General features: G+C 44.3%; 2 protein-coding genes across 3 annotated transcripts in view; both read left to right on the forward strand.

Annotated features, from left to right (window-relative positions):
- The first annotated feature begins 3154 nt into the window (after positions 1–3154).
- ttc21b (tetratricopeptide repeat domain 21B) overlaps positions 3155–22228 on the forward strand; it is a 28572-nt gene continuing 9498 nt past the window's right edge. Inside the window, exons 1-29 of one of the 2 annotated variants that reach the window (XM_030112774.1) lie at positions 3155–3280; positions 3510–3639; positions 3908–4018; positions 4570–4736; positions 4866–4988; positions 5296–5453; positions 6112–6196; positions 6289–6387; positions 6484–6679; positions 6792–6889; positions 7157–7357; positions 7472–7601; positions 7681–7838; positions 7945–8169; positions 8249–8487; positions 8591–8663; positions 9910–10020; positions 10115–10253; positions 10436–10542; positions 10693–10881; positions 11053–11163; positions 11254–11335; positions 11447–11597; positions 11915–12076; positions 12164–12359; positions 12606–12830; positions 12936–13056; positions 13148–13215; positions 13301–13392. In XM_030112774.1, coding sequence (XP_029968634.1) covers positions 3257–3280; positions 3510–3639; positions 3908–4018; positions 4570–4736; positions 4866–4988; positions 5296–5453; positions 6112–6196; positions 6289–6387; positions 6484–6679; positions 6792–6889; positions 7157–7357; positions 7472–7601; positions 7681–7838; positions 7945–8169; positions 8249–8487; positions 8591–8663; positions 9910–10020; positions 10115–10253; positions 10436–10542; positions 10693–10881; positions 11053–11163; positions 11254–11335; positions 11447–11597; positions 11915–12076; positions 12164–12359; positions 12606–12830; positions 12936–13056; positions 13148–13215; positions 13301–13378 — 3957 coding nt within the window. In that variant the 5' untranslated portion in view covers positions 3155–3256 and the 3' untranslated portion in view covers positions 13379–13392. Of the gene's footprint in view, positions 3281–3509; positions 3640–3907; positions 4019–4569; positions 4737–4865; positions 4989–5295; positions 5454–6111; positions 6197–6288; positions 6388–6483; positions 6680–6791; positions 6890–7156; positions 7358–7471; positions 7602–7680; positions 7839–7944; positions 8170–8248; positions 8488–8590; positions 8664–9909; positions 10021–10114; positions 10254–10435; positions 10543–10692; positions 10882–11052; positions 11164–11253; positions 11336–11446; positions 11598–11914; positions 12077–12163; positions 12360–12605; positions 12831–12935; positions 13057–13147; positions 13216–13300; positions 13427–22228 lie in introns of those variants that run through there. The other variant, XM_030112773.1, reaches the window with a different exon arrangement.
- On the forward strand, positions 14719–22018 carry galnt3 (UDP-N-acetyl-alpha-D-galactosamine:polypeptide N-acetylgalactosaminyltransferase 3 (GalNAc-T3)). The gene is made up of 11 exons (XM_030112775.1): positions 14719–14949; positions 15418–15957; positions 16594–16766; positions 17276–17425; positions 17613–17847; positions 17940–18057; positions 18134–18334; positions 19801–19932; positions 20166–20267; positions 20379–20531; positions 20628–22018. The coding sequence occupies exons 2-11, from the start codon at positions 15461–15463 to the stop codon at positions 20739–20741; spliced, it is 1875 nt and encodes a 624-aa protein (XP_029968635.1). The 5' UTR covers positions 14719–14949; positions 15418–15460; the 3' UTR covers positions 20742–22018.

The following is a 22228-nucleotide window of genomic DNA, read 5'->3' on the forward strand; positions in this document are numbered from 1 at the left end:
TTTCAGCATCTGCAGAATGTCAGAGTTATCAGTGTCCATTCATCACATGTAATGAACACTCACGCTGTAAATGGTTACGCCTCTGTTAATGTATTGCATCTCTTGGGTTGCTGAAAGCTTTTGTGAATGGCTTTTAGCAAATAATTTAGAGTGACATGACTGTACACTGTGTGTAAACATTTCCTCAAAATTCAGTGGTCAGAGGAGAGCTTCAATAATGGAAATATGAGCGAGTTTGAGTTTGTTTTGTTTTTTTTTTTGTTTTTTTTTCTTTGCTTTTCCATTGTGCTTCCTTTTTTCAGCAAGCTTCTAAAATGTGAATTCTGAGTGCGCTCTGTGGCTTCCGGAAACTATTAGCATCTTAAGTGGGCGGAATGTTTTATTAATTATTAATAATAATTCTGATATTCGTTATCATCCAGCATTGCGTGTAGTTTTCAGCTGAATCCTAAGGGCAGTAAACGAGAGTCAAAGTGCTGATTATTCCTTCTGTTTCCTTCTAACATGATGTGATGTGATTATCACCATCAACCACGCCCACTGCCCACTACTCTGTTACTCATTTATTTTCCTGACAGAACTGTCAAAACTGAGCAGTCTGAATAAACATTTGCCTTCGTGCTCTCAAAACTCTTGCGATATCCTCACAGTACAACCTGTTATTAAGAAGATCTGCGTCAAGATGCCTGTCCGGTTGTGTATTTATTTGTTTTTCTGCCCACAGTGCCATCCATCACCTGATGTAAGAGGCAATGTGTCATGAAATGTAGCCCGTGACTGAAATCGGCACACAGCCTCAGCGCCGGCAACATGTGTGGTTGCAAATCATCTTGTTTTAATGACCATTAAATCAGCAGTGATTCTGCAGATTCTCCTCGCCAGTTGCCCGGCAACGTGACATCAAGCTCCTTTGTTGGAGTGCATTAGGGTGGAAGGTCGGAAGTTGGTCTGCCGTCCCCGTCCCAGGAGTCTCACAAGCTGGCCGCTAACATGCTCGATGCAAAAGGATGTCTATTTTGCTCGGGATCTGCCCACGGGTATGCACTGAGGGGCAAAAAAGAAAAGGTTTCAGAGAGAAATCTGAGAATGCTACCTATAACAGCTCTCTAATATTATTTGCTGCAGATAAATGGGAGGAAAATCCTATTAGGTTAGGTGGTGGTGAGTTCCCCCTTACCTTTCCGATGTGCTAATAGACCAGCACACACACACACACACACACACACACACACACACACACACACACACACACACACACACACACACACACACACACACACACACACACACACACACACACAAATACACATTCACTGTTTCAAATGAACCACTCCCTGTGTAACTCAGAACAACACCTTCAAATGCTTCGGCTCACTGAGGAGGGCTTATGAATTAGACAAACGACAAGACGGAACAATTTCCTGTTTCATCAGTTATCAGGTACTTTATGACTAGAAACCAGAATCTGTGAAATTAGCATGTATGCATGAACATCTGTGCAATAATGTGCAAAAGAAACTATATTTAACAGTACAAGACATATGGAAAAAAGAAATGAAAGAGTTCATTTGGAGTGGGCTGCTTGTATTATTGGGCATGGCACTTTGATCAATAATGGTCTGTACAAACCACAATGGATATGGCCATTAGAATGCTATAGCAGTGTGTCCCAGAGGGACCATATTCCATCGTCTTCCTCTAATAGGTTTTCAGATGCATTCGTTGGAAGTGCAACAACACATGAAGTATTTATTGCTCTTTGCTAAGTACAACACCTCAGTTGTCTACAAAGTAACTACTCTGGTTGGATATTATGGAGAGGAACATTTATTTTATTTGGATTTATGAAAGAGGGACACAAAATCCTTTGATTTTTGCTTTTTTTAATCATTCATAATTGGGGAAAAAAGGGGAAATTCTGGTCTTTCTTTTAGTTCAAAACTGAGTGTAAAACTTGTGTGGTGCAACACAGACATTTCCCATTTCTGCACATACACAGAGCTCAATACCAACCTGATTTACTCTTCCATTGATGTGTGCTGTAGAGAGTAATGATTATGTGCCAGAGTTGGCGCTAAATAGTATCTGACAAGGCATGGAAAGGTCTCTCCTGGAACAGTTGCACCCATGGCTGCTCCTGCACACTGCAGACATCATACTAACAGTCAATGCATGGTGTTACATAACACCAGTCCACCAATTGCCACTGACTGAACAGAAACATGTTTCCATTGCACAAGTGTTCATGGGTGAGAATGGTCACAAACTGGCAACTTTCAAAGAGTGGAACATTAATAAAGTTTGTATCAAATAGTTTCTTATAAAACTACATCACTTGCTTATGTTTTTTTCATAGGAGATAGCAAATTGTAGTGGTAAGACAAACAAAAGGTTGATCCTTCAAAAAGCCAGCCACAATATTGCAATCTTCGTGAGAGCACCACTGAGCTGGCTCAGGACATTTCCATATATACAAAGTAGGATAAACCTACTCTGACCTTTGACATGTATATTTCTTCATGTTACTTCAGGATGGAAAGCCCTGATGAATTTCTCATTTATAAGAATAAATATTTATATTTACATGATTCGACACAATCAAGACAGTTGATGAAACTATTTCACATCTTACATCAGCGTTTCCTGCTTTTTATCTTTTTATTTTCAAAAGTTTACCAGTATTTTTTTCATAGGGTATATCGTTTTATTATTAAAATGCATTTTAATTGAAGGGCAAGTGAAAGTGTCAGCCTATTGCAATACAGTTTTATAATAAGAATGACAAGTGCGCCCTCTACCGGAATAAAGGTGAAAGTAACACAACTCGAACATAAAGCCTGAAACGAGAGTGTTATTTGTCCTGCGCATGGTTTTTCAGGCTTCAGGTCTTTCTGGAACCACTGCGCTATTCTGAAAATTATTGCTCAACACACTTCACCGAACATGTATTCAACATTTTAACGATTTTAATAGGGCCATATCTTAATTTTTGACCAACAATTTATGTGCGGGGTTGTTAGACATACGAGCAGCTGGAGAAGAAGATCCTAGAAGTCTCAACACAGGGAAAAATTTACACATGCTGTTCCTAAGTTACAGAGAAACGCTTTGAGGAGCTGGCGCAAGATGGCGAAGTAACAACAAATACTGCAATAAGATCACATTTACTGCATATTCAAGCATAGAAACGTGCTTTTAACCCACATTTTTCACTAGCGACAGTTAGCCGGCGTAGCAGAAAAGAGTATTATCCAATATGGAGGACGAAGACACAACCCTGGTAAGCGAACATGCTATCGAATGATGCAAAATTGTGAAAAACTCTTTAAAATAACATCATGAGCTGCAGTCATGAAATGACTTAGTGGATTCGTCGTTTTGTAGAGTTAACTATGGTGGCCGATGCGACACCTTGGGTCTAACCATACGTGTACATGCTAACTATCTAGCTAAAACTGAGTTATTGTTTCATCGGGTTTTAAAACGTGTCCTCTCTCTGTCCTCCACAGGCTTTGATCAAGCACTACTGCTACGAAAAGCATTATAACCACGCTGTCAACGCTGCTGGAGCTGCTCAGAAAACATACAGCGGTGATCCCATCTACAGCTTTTTCCACGCATACGGTAACCTCATGCAAGGTAAGCTTTCCTTCACAAGTGAGTACTTGGTGGACACAGAATGAGTTTTTGTTTATGTCAGAAATCATAAAACATAAATGCTACTGTTCCAGTTTGTGTGTAAATGAATTCTAGTATGTTTTTCATTCAGATTTGATTTCAGATTGTGGGAGATACTGTCATATGTTTTTCATTCATTTACAGACATCATTACAACTCTACACTCAACAGATATTTTAAACTTGTATTATTTAACCATATGTCTTTATTTCACTTCTGTGAACTCCAGATCAAATTCAAGAAGCCATGATGGAGTTGGATACCATCAGAGATCATAGAGATCTTTCTCTCTGCGCTTTAATGGCTCTGGTTTATGCAGAGAAAAAAAAGACAAACCCAGGTAATACACTGTAGTGCTTTGATTCACCCTTTAAAGATACAACTAATGACACTTATTATGCCCTGTGTGGCAGTTCTTTTACGTTGTGCATTACCTCTACCCAGTCCTCTATTTAGCTTTCAAAACCTTGCTTTAGTCCTGTCAATAAGGTATCATACAAGAGCATTCTCTAAAGACATGAAAGTGATTGGCTTTATCTTGACCACAACATCTCCTATCTTGAGATTTCTGCTGAGCTGGTGAAATAAAATACCTCACTATGGTCTGCCGTCTATATTCCCTCCATGAGAGGGAGCATGTTGTTCTCCACTGCTGCTCACAAATCCTGATGGCACTTCTAAATCACTTTTTATAGTTTCATCAGTTAGTTTTTAGAAAAAAAAAACTGGATGCCAGAATTTGTTTCTCCATTTTATTTAGGCCAATTTGTAAACAACTGGTTGTTTTTTTACAAAAATATGACAGAAAGTTAGAATATGTTTTGTAGTATTTGCCAAAGCTTTTTCTATTGACACTTGCTGCATTATCCTTCATGTCATCTGCGTCTCCAGACAGAGAACTTATCCAGGGGCTTGACGCCAAGGTCAAGGAGGATCGGAAAAGTGCGCCACCAAAGAGTTTGTACTATGCTGGCACATTTCTCTGGCTAATCGGTCGAAACGATAAGGCCAGAGAGTACATCGACAGAATGATCAAACTCTCTAATGGCTCTCGAGAGGTAAGGCTCATATTTGATCACATTACTGGATTAAGCATGGGTAATTTAAATAAAGGTTTTTAGTATATGAGATTTAAAAGTGACATTATGAGCACAACTGTAAAACACAGACTGTTTTTCTATTTTCAGGGGATCGTCCTAAAAGCCTGGATAGATGTGACATCTGGGAAAGACGCCTATGCCAGAAAGGCCGGAAAATACTTTGATGAGGGGCTGAAGGAACGCTCGGATGTATTCGCCCTGATGGGAAAGGTAACATTGGAAAGACAGATCCATGACAAATAATCTGCCTCAGTCACAGCTGCTAATGCAATGATGCTATCATTTTAATTTTTGCAACACATTTTTCACCTTTTTTCACAAGTTTTGTTAAATTTTCCTCCATTTTTCTTTTTTTTTTTTTTTTTACTGCACATCATTTCAATAACTGTGTACTGCTTCCATTAGTGTCTATTCTAGCTTTACATCCTCAAATCATTCTGCTGTTTTATTCACTATGACAATAATAAGCTTTTTTAAATGTGTTTTTATGCTCTCGGTGATATTTTGTCTGTTCCAGGCACAATACTATGAATACCGTCAGAACTACTCTGGAGCGTTAGAGATGGTTAATCAAGTCATAGTGAGTTTCCCCACTTTTTTGCCGGCGCTCATCAAGAAAATGAAACTGTTGCTGAGCCTCCAGGACTGGGAGCAAACCATCGACGCAGCACACAGGTAACCTCCCATTCGGGTCAGTGATTTTTTTTTCTCTTAGTCATTCTCAGATTCCTGCTTCTTTTTTCTTAAGAGAAGCATATTGTGGGCTCGGTTCCCCAGACTCAGTATTTTAAGGAACGGTAACACAATGTCTCTGAAGAGGTCAGAAAGTGCAGAAACATTTATAATCACCACCAGGCATATGAGCGAAGGAAAAAAACACAGCCTGCCTTTACAAACAGCCCAGCATTCAAGTGCAAATGAAACACCAACGTGATGCCTCAAACCAGCGCATACTGACTAAGCCATTGTTTGTGCTTGCCACTCTGGATCTCCGCCAGGGCCAGACAGCATAAAAAGGCCTTTGAGCCAAAGCGCTGGAATCACATACAATCCCAAGGAGGTGCAGTTGTAGGTTCGCTGAACACGAGGAAGGCCCGATTCCTCGGATTGCACCGAGTTCAGATCCGCTGCCATGCTGAGAACTGAGCGGTGTTCCTTCCGTGCTCTGGCCTGCCTTCACTGTTCCTTTTTAGCTTTTAAAGTTATTTCTCTGGAAGCTCGTCACACCACTGCACAAGTATCAGATGTTATATTCCTATCAATAAAAGAAATTCAAGCTTATTAACCGAAGGAGATTGACTTTGCTCACTGCATCTCGTGTGTCATGTTTCAGGCTTTTACAGAAAGATAAAAATAACCTTGAGGCACTCCAGATGCTGGCCATACACTCTTTATGCAGAGAGGGGGATATCTCTGAGGTAAATAAACCTCACTGTTTGAGGATGGAGGTGTAGCAAATTGTGCCAGTGCTTTACATTCTGTATTTTTATATTCGCTTGTCTCTTGATAGTCTGTGAAGCAGCTTTCCAACCTCGTCAGCAGCCTGGAGATTCAAGAGCCACACAGCCCAGATCTTCTCTACAGGATGTCTTTGGCCTTCACCCGTGTTGTACGACGAACTTCAGCTTCCTCTCTGAACTTTGCTCCAGAAGTGGTCCTCTTTAACTTCTTTTACAAATTCGCAGCATTTCGTGTCTCTTTACAGTGCGGACGAAGTGAGAAGGTGCTGGAGCAGACGTTCAGGATGGTGGACCGAGCGTTTTCCTTGGCGTCCGGGGACTCGGACTTCGCCACGGAGCTGGGCTACCAGATGGTGCTTCAGGGGAGGATCAAGGAAGCCATGAAGTGGTACAAGACCGCCATCTCCAACAAAGAGAAGACAAGTGTTTCTGCTTTAACCGGTAACATGTTTTTAATAACGATACCGTATGCAGTTTAAAAAAACAAAAAAACAATTCGGGAATGTGGATTTTTTTTTTTCTGTGTGTTTTGTTTGTTTGTTCTGTAACCCAGGAATAATTCGCTGCCAGCTGATCGAGGGACATCTTGAAGATGCAGAACAGCAGTTGGAGTTTCTCACAGAGATTCAGCAGTCCATCGGAAAATCGGGGGTGAGGTCTTTTTCGAGAGACATGCTGGAGGGAGAAGCTTTTTGTAATTTCGAGCTGTTTGTGAAGCATTAGAGAGAAGCTCAGGCAGGATCAGCAGCAACTGTTCCTGCAGGTCTTCAGCTTTTTCTCCTCATTTCTTCTTCTTAGGTGACTCTGTTTGATGTTTTTCTTTCCTTCTACATTTACTCACCACTTTTATTTCATTACTTGTTATTTCGTCCTTCTGCTAGTGATTAGCATATCCACATTTGTTTTCCGTTTTAACAGGAACTGCTGTACCTGCGCGCTGTGCTGGCTCTGAAAAAGCACCGGTCTCAGGAAGAAGTGACGAACCTGCTGAACGACGCCGTGGACACTCATTTCTCGTCGCTGCACGGCCTTCCCCTCGGAGTGGAGTACCTGGAGAAGCTGAACCCCGACTTCCTCCTGGAGATTGTCAAAGAGTATCTCGCCTTGTGTCCTGCCAAGGTATGAATGCTACAACCATCAGTGTCATTGAGTGACTCCATCAGAATGTATTCTCGACATCTGTCATTTTGAATAGAAGACTAAACAGAAGCACTTTTCCTCTTGTTGATTCAGCCTCCGGCTCAGGGTCAGCCTCCAGCTCCTCAGCTCCAGCACTGTGCCACGCTGTTGGACACCGTGGTTAAGATCGTTCCAGGTCTTCTGCAGGCGGTTTTCCTCCTGGCCAAAGTCAGATATCAGTCTGGTGAGACGCCGCTGCAGAAATGAGCTTGGTTTGTTTGGAAAGCGCTGGCTTCCATCTGATTGCGTTTGTTTTGATTCAGGTGACATTGACGCCGCCCAGAGCAGTCTAAACCACTGCCTGGAGCAGTGTCCTTCTCATGCAGACGCTCATCTGCTCATGGCACAGATCCACCTGCTGCAGGGAAACGTGACCTTGTGCTCACAGTCTCTTGAACTCTGCCTCAGCCATAACTTCACGGTAAGCGCCACGTTACCGGCATTATGGGAAAACAAGTGACAGGATATCACACTTTCAATGCATAGATAACTGTTAAAAATGGTTTCTTATCTGTTGTTGAATCCAGATTCGGGACCATCCGCTGTACCACCTGATCAATGCTCAGGCTAAAAAGAAGTCGGGCGAGCTCGCCGAGGCGATACAGACTTTACAGATGGCTATGAGTCTCCCAGGCGTTCGCAGAGCCGGATCCTCATCCAAGTCCAAGAACAAGAGGCCTGACCTCAGCTCTGCCGACTGCGTGTCCGTCTTCCTCGAGTTAGCCGAGGCTCTGTGGCTCAATGGAGAACAGGTAAGAACTCTCAAAGCTTCCAGGTGTCTGACTTCAGAGGAAGTTACAGTGATCTTTACGAAGACATTTAATGTTTCAGCACGAAGCAGCGAAAGTGATGCAGGACGCCATAAACGAGTTCTCGGGGACACCCGAGGAGCTGCGCGTCACCATCGCTAACGCTGATCTGGCTCTGCTGCGTGGCGACACCGACCTGGCGCTGAGCATGCTCAGAAACATCACGCCCGAGCAGCCCTACTACATCCAGGCCAAGGAGAAAATGGCCGACATATACCTGAACCACAGGAAGGAGAAGCGGCTGTATGCCAGCTGCTACAGGTGAGCAGTCTGAGCTGACAAAGCCTTCTATAGAGACTGCTCCTCTACAAACATATCCTGTCTGAAAACCATATGAAATACCATCCCTTTGTCTTTTCTGTAGAGAAATGGCGGAGAAGCTGCCCAGCCCTCACACATATCTGCTGCTCGGTGATGCCTACATGAAAATCCAAGAAGTAAGGGAGACATGTCATTTTAATGTATATTGTGTTGGATTTTCCTTTTCTGAAATGAAAGCCTTCTTTTCAAAATAAGCTGAGGCAAAATGAAAGATCCAGCAACCCTTACATTTCTATCCTGTTTACCAGATTTGTCCAAATTCTCACAAACATAAACCGCAAACTGTTCATAGTAACCAAACAATTCAAAAGTATCAAAAGGTAATGAAATGCTGCTTTTACGTTGTGTGTTAGTCATTATTGCGGCCTCACAATTTTTGTAATATAACCAGTCACAGGAGAGATTCACCAGTGTGCCACCTTTATATCTGTAATGTTACAGCTGTAAAATAAAAAAGGTGTCTTGAGTATGATTATATAATTACATGTATAATGTGTGAAAGTGGGAAAAAACGCACATATTCAACACATAAGCAACGCTGTGTCACATTTCTATGCAAATATATCCCTCAGGACACTTTCTGGCGTTTATCCTTACAGCATCAGTAAAGCCTGAAAACAGACTATCGGAAACACTGACTGCATGTTTCTGACAATTCCACACATAAAAACCCTTCTCCACTGAGTTATCATGATTATTATCTGTAATAAGCCACTGAATACGTCTCTTGTAATCCTCACTGCAGAACAGTAAAATAAAATGTTTTCTTTGTGGCTCGATGTCCTCTAGCTACACAGTAATGTTCTTGTAATCAGATATGACTTATCAGAGGGAGAGTGGGTGTTAATCTGCAGCTCTCTTCCTGGAAATTAGTAAACAAATATATTTTTCCCCTTCTCATCGAGTGAAAATGTTTTCACGTCAGAGAAATACCTGTCAGACCAGCGTATGTGATGAGCAGCTGTATCCTAAATAAACTGCTTCAGTTATTTGTAACCACAGATAGCATAGTTCAACTAATAACATCAAGTCAAAGGAAGCGCAAATTTAAAGAGTATTTTTAGAACTTAATGTTGGAAACATGGAGGATGTTCCATCTTCTGATGACTCATAAAATGCACTGAAGCCGGTATTGTCACCTGCGCATGTTTCCTGAGGATTAGTCATGTTGACGCATACTTCGGTCGTGATGATTTGTGGAACGACGTCGTTCGAGATCAAAAATAGAGCCTCGAGCCCTACCTTCCAGATGCTTTTTTTTTTAATCTCCATTAAGCCACGTCAGCAGCTCTTAGTAACTTTAAATTGTTTAAAACGCGTTCACAGATAATACAAATATTTACATCTCATTTATTTCATCAGCCTGAGAAAGCCATCGAGGTGTATGAGCAAGCCCTGAAGAAAAACCCCAGAGACGGTGCTCTGGCCAGCAAGATCGGAAAAGCCCTGGTCAAGACTCACAACTACACCAGGGTTTGTTTGTTTTTTTTTGCGCTCATTTGAAGATGAAACGCAGCTTTCGGCGCAGGCAGAGTGTTTCAGTGACCTTCTGCCTGTCGTTTCACAGGCGATCAATTACTACGAAGCTGCCCTGAAGACGGAGCAGCAGAACTTCCTGCGCTACGACCTGGCCGAGCTGCTGATGAAGATGAAGCAGTACGAGCGCTGCGAGAGGGTTGTGCTTGACGCCCTCGCCCATGAGCCAGGTACTGCAGATGTCTCTGCAGCTCATGGATGATTGAAAAGAATGATAAGACACAAAGCTACAAGTATTGATATAATATGAATATCTACATAGAAAGTAAATCTTTTCACTTCTTAACCATGTGAACAAATTTAAAAGGACCCCAGTGCTGCAGTGATTGTAACTTCTGTTTTTCTCCCTCAGTGAATGAGCTTCCTGCTCTCTCTGATGACTGCCGCTACCTCGTTCTTTTGGCAAAGATCCAAAATAAAGTGGGCAAAAATGAGGCTGCATCACTTTCCCTGCAAAGAGTAAGCAGTTTCCATTGTTCTGTTCAATCATCATTTTGCATTCTTTAACGTTGGATCCTCTTTGGCCGACAACACAGCCCTGATCTGCCATCATCGGTAAATAATAAGTCATAACGTTGAGGCGGATCGATGTATATTTTCCGTCCGCAGGCCCGAGACGTGCAGGCGAAGGTGCTGAAGCGGGTGCAGTTGGAGCAGCCCGACGCCGTCCCCATACAGAAGCAACTCGCCGCCGAGATCTGCGCCGAGATCGCCAAACACTACACGAGTCAGAGGGGCTACGAGAGAGCAGTCAAATTCTACAAAGAAGCTCTTGTGTATTGTGAGACAGATCGCAAGGTCGGTGCAGCCGAATCAAAAACCTTCTGTGTATTTACTGCAGCTGCGGTGAACAAGCACTCGTATCTCTTTCAGTCTCAGTCTTGCGTTCTTAACATTTTGCGATCTGAGTTGTGGATAACGCTGATCCGGAGATGAGCTCTTGATTTTCTGTTGCGTTATTGTTTGGAGGTGATGCTGGAGTTGGCGCGACTGTATCTCACACTCGACGAGGTGGAGGCGTGCCAAGAGCAATGCAGCGTCATTTTAAAGAACGACCAGTTCAACGAGGACGCCACGCTGGTTCGTTCCTCCCACCAACCCAGTTCTGACTGTAAAGCAATGAACTAATGCGACACACTCATTTCTTTCTTTGCACATTTCTCATGTTAGATGATGGCAGACATCATGTTCAGGAAGCAGGACTACGAGCAGGCAGTTTTCCACTTTGAGCAGCTCTTGGAGCGCAAACCAGGTACAGCAGCTTTATAATGAAGGTGAACGATGAATTGAGAAGTTATTTTTAGTGCATCTAATTTATTTTACGGAACTTAACATTCTAAAAGTTACACTTTTTTGATTTCAGACAACTACCCAACTCTGTCACGTCTTATCGACTTGCTGAGAAGAGCTGGGAAGTTGGAGGAAATCCCCAGATTTCTTGATATGGCAGAAAAATTTTCTTCCAGGAGCAAACTGGACCCTGGATTTCACTACTGTAAAGGACTTTACCTGTGGTGAGTCACTGCAGCTAATTGAATCTGTTTGTTTAAAGGTTCAATATGCAAAATTCCAGCAGAGCCACTTTTGTGCATCGGGTGGCAGCAGTGAATCACTGCTGCTTCCAGGCTGGAGTCCAGTCTGAAAGTTTTTTTTCTTTGAGCTTTTCTTTGTTCTTCTGGGACTGCTCAGCACTGACTGAATGCTGGAGAAACATATAAAACTATCCTGAGGTCACAGTCATGTGACATGTATAGAAAGATTGGAACATTTGGGAAAGATTGCTTACAGAACCTTTAAAAAAGAAGAATACTAATTGTAGTTTTCTGATCAGGTACACAGGAGACCCAAATGAAGCTCTTCAACACTTCAATAAGGCGCGGAAAGACAATGACTGGGGTCAAAACGCTGTGTACAACATGATCGAAATCTCCCTAAACCCAGACAATGACATAATGGGAGGAGAAGTATTCGAGAGTTTAGACGGGGAAGTTGGGTGAGTAAATATTAGATATTCAGCTATAACGGGCCGTGTTTTAACCTCGCAGTTCACCGCCTCCCGCTCTTCACCGTCTCTCCTCAGGAGCTCCTCGAAGAGGCAGGAGTCCGAGCAGCGCGCCGTGGGAACGGCCGAGAACCTGCTGAGGGAGTTAAAGCCTCAGACGCCGGGCGGACACATCCAGCTCCGCATCCTGGAGAACTACTGCCTGCTGGCGACCAAGCAGAAGGCCAACGTGGAGAAAGCCCTGGCTGTTTTCACAGAGATCGCAAACAATGAGGTAGGTAAACTCCAGATGGTGCCCGCCGGTTACATCACCCTCCTGTGTAAACGAACCCAAACCAGGAGCACGGCGCTATTTCACCCAAACCGTTTGACCCGAAGCTGCACATTAGTGTCTGAGCTGTCACGGGCTCGGTGCGGCGTTTATAAACCCAGGTGTAAAATTACAACGCACTGAGGTAATTGTATGGTTCTGATCCGAAGATATATGGCTTCAGCGGATTCCTTTCGTCTTTGATTTCAGAAAGACCACGTGCCGGCGCTGCTGGCCATGGCCACGGCCTACATGATGCTGAAGCTGGCCCCTCAGGCCAGGAACCAGCTCAAACGCATAGCGAAGATGAACTGGAGCATCGTTGACGCCGATGAGTTTGAGAAGAGCTGGCTGCTCCTGGCAGACATCTACATCCACTCAGGGAAGTACGACATGGCTGGAGACCTGCTGCAGAGATGCCTCAACCACAACAAGGTCAGAATGAACAACTCACAAAGAAAAGCTCCCGTTCCCTGTGTGTGATGTGCTTTTTTAAACACAGAAACTAACATCCACATTTTTCACGACACTTTTTCCCAGTCTTGCTGTAAAGCCTATGAATATCGGGGCTACATCATGGAAAAAGAGCAGGCTTTCCGCGATGCTGCGCTCAACTATGAGATGGCCTGGAAATATGGAAATCGCACAAACCCGACCATTGGTACGTCCACCAGACCCGCGGCGTCCAGTTCCTTTTAACAAGGCAAACAGCGTGATGAGTAACTCATTTCTCATGTCTGTTTTCATTTCAGGATACAAGCTTGCCTTCAACTACCTTAAAGCAAAGAGGCACGTCGATGCCATAGATGTGTGTCATAAGGTACGGCTCCTGTGGAAATTCACATTTTAATTTCTTTTTTAGGGCTTTTACTCATCCTGTGAACCACCTTCATCTCTGTCCACAGGTTCTGGCTGCTCGCCCAGATTATCCACGGATGAGAAAAGACATCCTGGACAAAGCTCGCGCTGCCCTGAGATCTTAGTTGTGTGTGTGTGTGTATGTGTGGCTGGCTAAATTTTAGCATTTTTTTTTTTTTTTTCATTTTCTGTTTCAGAGTATGTAGTTGAGTAAAAACTTTAATACTTTTTCAGTATGGTTGGTGATTGCTGATCATCCAAAGAGTACAAAGACATTCAAAATCACACAACCAGAAAAATGTTACAGGCATCAAAAGAACCTCATAGTGCAGGATGGGGGGGATTTACGCTTCATTTATATATTTAAAAAATGAAAATGACTTTTTTTCTGTTTTTATTTACTTCTTTCAAACCTCAAATTCATTGTCTTGTCACTTCAAATCATTTCTATGGTCTCCAATATCTTTTCATGTGTTTCAGCAATGAATGTGGTTCTCTCTCTCTCCCTCTTTTTTTAAATAAACTTATTTAAATATTTGTTGGAGTTTGTTTCCTCCTGGAAAGTTCATGAAACGTGTACGACAGAGGATGATCACAGTCTCTGCAGACGCTCCCCATCATCAGTCTCCACACAGACAAACGGTTACAGGCGTGACTGGAATCAAACGCGGGACACACACCGAGCATTTTAATGGACACAATAAAGTGGCCGCCCGCCGCGGGGAGGAAGCGGCGGAGAGCACAGGCGCTCCAGATGGAGTCACTGTGCGAGGCAAAGGCAGAAAGACTTCAAACTGGGCACCGGAGCAGACTCCCCGCGGCTCCACTCCGCCACTCCTCACCAGCACCACCCGTGTGTGTGTGTTTGTGTGTGTGTGAGTGAGGGGGATCCGGGACGCTTCGGGGATTAGATCAAACACACACCGCCGCGGTGAGTGGCACATTTTAACACTCTTTTTTTATTAGTAGAGAGGAAAGATTAAGTTGTTGTTAACTAATAACTTTTCCAAAATGTGCGCGTTTTAAGTTTCTTTGCGTGACCACGTTTGAGAATAGAAGGGGCTGGAAACTGAGTGTGTGTGTGTGAGTGTGTGAGATGAGTTTCTCAGAGACCTTGGCTCGGAGGAGGCAGTGGTGTGTATCGCGTTCCTCTTTCATTTGTAACCCGGCAACTGGCCCAATGAATGACCGGTCGAACAAATCCTATTAATGACACCATTACTGAATGCGAGCGGCTCCGAGGCGCGCGCACACACACGCGCAGAGTCTCCAGATGACCGCAGTGCACTTTTAACTTTTACCGCAGAAGGTTCGCTTCTGAGCTAAATGTAGTGTTTTGAATTGTTTTTCACGGCTTCGGTTGTCACAGCTTTCTCATTTATTTATTTACTTATTTTTTATTATTTTTTAATCCAGGTTAGGCTTTCGTTTGTGGATGTTTTATTCCGTCGCGCGCCAGCTCCGCTCTGCGCACGCGCGCCGGTGCGTCATCGCGGTCTTACCTGAGGAGCACACCTGGATCCAACGAGACGGAAGTCAGCGCCAATCTTTCCGTGTGTCTCCCAGCGAGAAAAGTTTTTTTTTCTCCCCGGACCGAGAGACGTGAGGAGCGGCGGTCCGCGGCCGGAGCAGCATGTCTGCCTCTGACTCCCCGGGACGGACTTAAAGGACTTTAACCTGCAGCCAGCGACACATGGTACGGTTTGTTTGAAGGAATGAGAGCTGTGTGTGTGTGTGTGTATGTGTGTGTGTGTGTGTGTGTGTGTGTGCATTTTCCATACAGCATTTGTAAATTATAGCAGAAGACTTTCGAGTTTTGTTGGAATAGCTTTTACATTTCCAGCTTCAAAAACTATAAATGCACTAAAATGACCTTCTGTTTATAGTATAACTCAGCTGTGTTCTCTGTAACAGTTATATTCAGGGTCTTATTTATGCACAGTTATAATTTAATGCCCTTAATATTTAATTTTCCGCTCAAAGACGGACAAATATCTAATATGTAATATTATAAAATGGCTTAAGTCACAGTGTTGACATGCTGTAGGGGTGAAGCAAAAACTATCTCAAGCAATAAGTGATTCTGGTGAAAGAATGACTCCCTTTAGGAAGGTATTGGCTGGTTGTCCCTCATTAAACTGTTGCATCTATGCATTTCTTGCAGCTGAATCTCAGTCCGGAGTCGGCCGGCCCTCCTCTCCAGAAGAATGACAGCTCTTCGCAGGCTGCTCCGAAGGCGGCTGCACCCGCTGAACCTGGTCGTCGTGGTCCTCATCTTCGTCACCTTCCTGTTCTTCATCCAATGGGAAGTGGGGAGTCAGACCCAGCAGGAGGACCCTTGGCTCAAAGAGATGGCGGTGAAGCGGGATGCCATGCTGGGTATGGTCATCGGAGCCGTCAATAACTTCAGGGACGCCATGCCAAAGCTGCAGATCAGAGCTCCCATACGTCAGCCGGAAAAGGCGGACGACGCGTCCTGCCCGTCGGGTCATTACACCGCCGCTGAGCTCAGGCCGGCTCTGGAGCGGCCGCCCCAGAACCACCTTGCCCCCGGAGCGGCGGGGAAACCCTTCCACACGGACTCGCTGAGCCCAGAAGAGCAGAAGGAGAAGGAGCGGGGCGAAGAGAAACACTGCTTTAACTTGTACGCCAGTGACCGCATCTCTCTGAGCAGAGACCTGGGTGCAGACACAAGACCGCCAGAGTACGTCAAAGATCACAAAGAGCTCACCACTGTACACTCTGTGACAGAACATAGCTGATGACATGTCAAGTTTTTTTGAAGGAGGATGGATGTAGTTGCACCACCTAGTGGATATAAATGCAGATTTTCAATGCATCTTGATACATTGAAGCAAAAATCTGCTTAGAATTACATTTTAACGACACGTATCGCTGTAATATAGATGAGGGTTATGCAAAACTTAGAGTCTTACAATCCGGTCCCTAAAAAAATTTCCTCACATTCGTTTTATGCAAGTGGGGAAAATGCTGGAAACCACAGAGATGATTGCTTCAGCATGCCGGGCCAACTTGGTGAAGAAACACAGTTTTGTTTCTCTAATTACAGTTCATCCAAGTACCCGGGTGTCCAAGTTAAAGAGTCGGGACACAACACAGACACAATGCCTGTCCATGTACTGACAGTCTCTTCTGGGTGAATTACAAAGCCTCTCCTTGGCTAATATGGCAGGTGTCTGAAAGGCTGCCACACACGCAGTGTCGCAGCTGAAATGGACTCCCCACAGGGGAGGACCTGCAGATGGAATAGCTACACTCAGGAACGACACAGGACAGTCACATCTTTGTGCTTTTCTCCCCCCCCTCCTCTTTGATGCAGATGCATTGAGCAGACCTACAGGCGATGCCCCCCTCTGCCCACCACCAGCGTGATAATCGTGTTTCACAATGAGGCCTGGAGCACTCTGCTGAGGACGGTGTACAGCGTCCTCCACACCTCCCCGGCCGTTCTCCTCAAGGAGATCATCCTGGTGGACGACGCCAGCACGGACGGTAAAACTTAACGGGGCCCGGCGGCGGCCGCTCTCCTCACTTCTGGGTTTGATTTCACGCGGCGTGATGGGTGGGCGGCTCTCCGCGTGCCACGGAGACGGGCGGCGCTCCGCGCTCCGTCTGCGGCCCGTCGTGAAGTGGGTTACGACAGGAAGCGAGGGGCTGCTCGTGAATACTTTTCCCCGAGAAGCACTAGCAGTAGTTGTGCTTCGACGTGAGTCAGAGTCAACTCTTGTAAATAGGTCAGACTTAAAACGGGAACAGAACGCTGGAGAGGACAGAGGTTTCGGGGAATGCGGTTATTTGTTGAAAACAGACCACAAATGTCCAACACATTTTGTGACCGTCAGCCCATCTGAAGGGTTTGTGTTTTTAATTTTTCCTTCTAATGATTTTAAGACGTCTTCCAGGCAGAGAGCTGTTTGTCATTTTGTCCCCGGATTATTTACAGCATTCGGCAGATGCTTTTATGTCCAACCTGAGCTGTGTTTCTGACGGACGTGTTTCAGATGTGCTGAAGGACGAGCTAGACGAGTATCTGAAGCGGCTGAGCATCGTCCGAGTCGTCCGCCAGCGTGAGAGGAAGGGACTCATCACCGCCCGGCTGCTGGGCGCCTCCGTGGCCACCGGCGACACGCTCACCTTCCTGGACGCTCACTGTCAGTCAGCATCGCTGCCGTCACTCGTAACGCTGACGCAGCTGGACACACCTTTGCCAAACAATGTTTGCTTTTTTGCTGTTTGTCTAAGAGCAGATGTAAACTCTAAAGTGATGCATTCATTACGTCAGTGATCCAGAACCCCGTCTGTACAGTGACGCTGCGTCCTTTGTTCGTGCGTCGACAGGTGAATGCTTTAATGGATGGCTGGAGCCGCTGCTGGCCAGGATCGCCCAGAACAGCACTGTAGTCGTCAGTCCCGACATAACGACCATCGACCTCAATACGTTTGAGTTCATGAAGCCGTCGCCGTACGGCCAGAATCACAACCGCGGCAACTTTGACTGGGGCCTTTCGTTCGGCTGGGAGAGTCTGCCAGACCTCGAGAAGCGGAGGAGAAAGGATGAAACGTATCCTATCAAGTAGGCAAAAGTTGTGCATGAAAAACTAAATAAGTGGTTTATATTTATGATGCGAATAATTTAAAACTACCACTGGATTTTTTTTTTCACAGGACTCCTACATTTGCTGGCGGTCTCTTTGCCATCTCGAAAGAATATTTCTATCATGTCGGAAGCTACGATGAAGAAATGGAAATCTGGGGAGGAGAGAATATTGAGATGTCCTTCAGAGTAAGACGTTACCAGAGTTCTGCGTCTGCTGTGTACCTGTACCCCCTCATTCACCCGCTCTCCTTTTGGCCTGCAGGTGTGGCAGTGCGGTGGACAGCTGGAGATCATCCCCTGCTCCATCGTCGGCCATGTTTTCCGGACGAAAAGCCCCCACACGTTTCCTAAGGGCACGCAAGTGATCGCTCGCAACCAGGTGCGCCTGGCCGAGGTCTGGATGGACGACTACAAGGAGATCTTCTACCGCCGCAACCAGCAAGCTGCGCAGATCGCAAAAGATGTATGTACTGCAGCAAACTTTTTGTCTTTATTTTAATGACAGCAGTGTGCCGCTGCGGCGTTATCTTTTCTTTCTCCTTTGCACGGCTTTGTGTAAAGTGCTTTTATGGCAGCTCATTAAACCCCACCCCCTCAAAGACAAGTTTGAGCAAATCCAGCTCCCGTCCGTGAATTGCACGCAAGCATTAAGTGTGATTATGACTTTCTTTACATAGTCAGCAGGAGAAACCGTGGCGTTTTCCAGTCCTAACTGAACCATGCAGGAACGACTCTGTCCTCTCAGTGAGGAGAAATGGATCCTCTATTAGACGATGAAAGCTGCGAACTGACAGAGAAAACAGGGCCTGGAGGAAGTCGGCTCTGGTAAATGACACAGTTTCTAGCTTTTTCCCAACATGGGGTCCCCAAGGTGCCATAAAACCCCCCCTCAGGGCTTTACCTCCGAGAGCGAAGCCAGCCCTCTCCTGCTGACTTCAAACAGGCGTGCTGCCGTCAACAGGCTGTGGAATCCACTGTAGTGGCCATCAGTGAGAGCTTCTTCCTCATTATGGCAACGACTCATTATCACAGAGCGCGAGGTGCTTTGCAAGTCCTCTTAATTGTGCCGTTCGTTACACATGGGTTCAAAGGAGCGGCGATCAAATGTCTGCCTGTGCTTGATTTCACATGAATCACCAGAACACGGGCACCAGTTACAGATCGGTAAAGTGAAGCTGGTCGTCAAAGTAGCTTTTCAAATAGTCCAAAAATGGGTGTTGTTTAGTTCTATCAGTCAGTTACTTTATCTTAAGATTAAATCTCTTAGCAACTAATGGATGAACTATGCTCTGCTTTAAAATACAGAATTTCTATATCAAATAGCTTTATTTATTCTCTCACTTTCCCCTCAGCTGTAACACTAAGATAAATATATACTTTCTTCACGGTCACACACCCAATCCTCAAATTGCTTCTCTTAGTAACCTGCAACATGTCTTCGTTTTTTAAGTCTTCAATTTTTTAATTTGACTATTTTATTACATTTTTTTTTTCAACATTTGTTCCATCAATAATTCATTTCACAGTTAAGCCTTGTATTTATACCCTGACAGAATTTAGCATGCCTCTTCTTTCTTCACCGAGACTTTTATGATCTCTGGAGAGTTAAAAAAAAAAAAAAAAAAACAGGAAAGCAGTAAAATGGATATTTGTGCCCATATATTAGTCATTATGGTGGCTTCCAGGACTGTCGAGTCACGGAACAGATTCACCAGAGAGGCTCAGTCGAAAAGCACTCAGTAAAAAAAAAAAATCTTGACAGGTGGTCTAAATGTTTCTATAACAGAGTAAAACTTAAAAAAATATAACTTTAATAGAGAAAAATTGAAGAAAAATAGAGTATTCTTGCAGAATTAGCCCTGTTAGCATAGCTGTGTTGTCTCTCTACCAGCCATATGAAGTGTTTTCTGTCTCTCGCTCTCGTTCCAGAGGTCTTTTGGAGACACCTCCAAACGCATGGCGCTCCGCTCAAGGCTTCAGTGCAAAAGCTTCTCCTGGTATCTGAACCACGTGTATCCAGAAATCTTCCTGCCTGATCTCAACCCGCTCCACTTCGGCTCGGTAAGATCCCGCAGCCCACCTCCAGCCCTCCTCTTCTCCAAACCTCACGGCTCTGTGGAGCCACTGCGGGTTTCCACTTAGGATCTCCAGAGGGTACTGAGCAGTTCCAATTTAACACCGCTGAAAGCCCTCCAGAGGCTAAAGTTGTTTGAACAGCTTGCACTGGATGTTAGTTTTTCATTTTGTTTCCTTTCACTGTTTTTCCTCTCTTCCCCCCTTCTCTTTTTCTGTAGGTGAAAAATGTGGGCAAAGACTCATGCCTGGACGCAGGAGAGAACAATGAGGGCGGGAAAGAGTTGATCATGTACCCGTGCCACGGTCTCGGAGGAAACCAGGTATTAAACGTCCCCCCCCCCCCCCCCCCCCCCCCCCCCCCAATCTCCGTTCTAAAGAAAATAAAACACACTGAGCACAGAGCTGAACGGCGTTGTTTTCCTGTGCCGTAGTATTTTGAATACTCCACACATCACGAGATCAGGCACAACATTCAGAAGGAGCTGTGTTTGCACGGGGCGGAAGGCGCCGTCAAGCTGGAGGAGTGCCAGTTTAAAGGCCGCAATACGTTCGTAGGAACGGCACAAAAGTGGGAACTGAAAGACGTGAGTTTGGATGTCGTTGCATTTCATGCACGACGGCTCGCGATTTCAAATGTTTTCACGGGAAGCTTAATGTCTCTTTTCTTCTTTTCTGTTTAGAACAAGTTATTCTACATGCCGGGGTGGAACATGTGCCTGAGTGCTCGTCACGAGCATCCCTCCCTGGTGTTCTGCAACCCTTCAGACAGATACCAGCACTGGTCTTTCGTCTGAGAGATTTTTGTATGCTCAGACATACTACCACACACATGTAGTATGCAGTTATCCTGCAGTCCTTTTGTCTTGAGATAAATGAATACACTGAGTTTTAATTTATTTTTATACATAGAAGAACTGAACTTCTGCTGCTGCTGGAAAGTTTGGAAGGAAGCTTGACGTTCCTGGACGATTGAAGATGTGCCATGTCGATAAGTTTCTCTTTTGTGTCAAAGATGTTTTAACTTCCGCCAAGTCTTCACAACCAAAACTGCGCTGTTACTGGACATGTGCAGGCAACACTGAATACTCCCCAGTGGGACTTATCAAGTGACAAGAAAAAGCTCGTTTTAAAACATTTTAAAAGGGAACCCAAGGTGTCCAAACGGTTGCACGCCAAAGAAACGCAGTGAAGACTTGACAAAGAGGATCAGCATTTAACATTTTATTGCAATGCCTCGGAAGCAGCTTTGGTTTCCTTGGAGAGGAAATCGGATGGGTGATGGTGTATTTGGCTCACTTCCATTTCGTCCAAAAGTTCTTTTTTTTTTTTTTTTTTTTTCAAACTTTGAGTCTGTTTATTTCAAAGAGAACTGAGTTGTGTTTTATACCAGGATTAAATATAAATGCTCATAGTTTGCATTTTTAACAGTAAAGCAAATTGAGGATGATTCACTCTAATAACATCCTAAACTGAACAATGTTTTTATTATTTAAGTGTTTTTTTTTTTTTAAGGGACCTTCAAAGTTTCAAAGTGTTTTAACCCAAAAATTCTTGTCTGTGATCAAATGCCAGAAACTGTCCAAGGAGGAGTGTCACAAATGAATTTCTGGTGCAGGCACTAGTATTTAGTTTGCTGTGGAAACTTGTCAGATATTTTGGGGTTTTCGACTGGGTAGAAGCAGATCGAACATGTTCATCTTGCTTCAAAAGGAGTTGGTCTTGTGTTGAATGTCTGGGTGTAAATTGAGCTCAATAAATCCAGCTGGGCAGTTCAGAGCATATCTGGTTGGTGTTTCCTCTCTCTGGCCTGCAGGGGGCGCTTGGCTCTCACAAATTGAATGTATACACATGATCTCAAGTGATTAGGATCACAACAGAAATTTCAATAAAATTTATTTGAAAATAATATTAAAGTGAAACAACTAAAAATGAAATTGGTTCTATCTACAGTTCAAAACACGCCGAAAAAAACCGTACCAATTTGTGCAAAACGTATGCGTTTCACAGAATATGAAACAGAATTAAATAAATCAGGCACATGAAGCTTTACAACTCACAACCAGCATGAAACCAAAGACATTTTTTTTAAGATAGTGAAGCAATTTACTCAATACAGACTTTTAGTAAACCACAATAAATACACATTTCAATATATCATTCATAATAAATACTGAAAAAAAAACCCAAATACAGGATTCCTAAGTGGATGCAGTGTTGTTACATGTAGCCTTCCCACACAGAATGCTTTGGCACAATGAATCTGTACGATAGGCTATAGTGA

The sequence above is a fragment of the Salarias fasciatus genome, chromosome 16 (assembly GCF_902148845.1).
Source record: "Salarias fasciatus chromosome 16, fSalaFa1.1, whole genome shotgun sequence".
NCBI lineage: Eukaryota > Metazoa > Chordata > Actinopteri > Blenniiformes > Blenniidae > Salarias > Salarias fasciatus.

Bases quoted from the DNA above. Each gene is read 5' to 3' on its own strand.
- galnt3 (XM_030112775.1), top strand. From the start codon at position 15,461: ATGACAGCTCTTCGCAGGCTGCTCCGAAGGCGGCTGCACCCGCTGAAC. The intron at 20,268-20,378 runs GTATTAAACGTC...CCTGTGCCGTAG, and splicing joins ACGGTCTCGGAGGAAACCAG to TATTTTGAATACTCCACACA. The intron at 20,532-20,627 runs GTGAGTTTGGAT...TTTTCTGTTTAG, and splicing joins AAAAGTGGGAACTGAAAGAC to AACAAGTTATTCTACATGCC.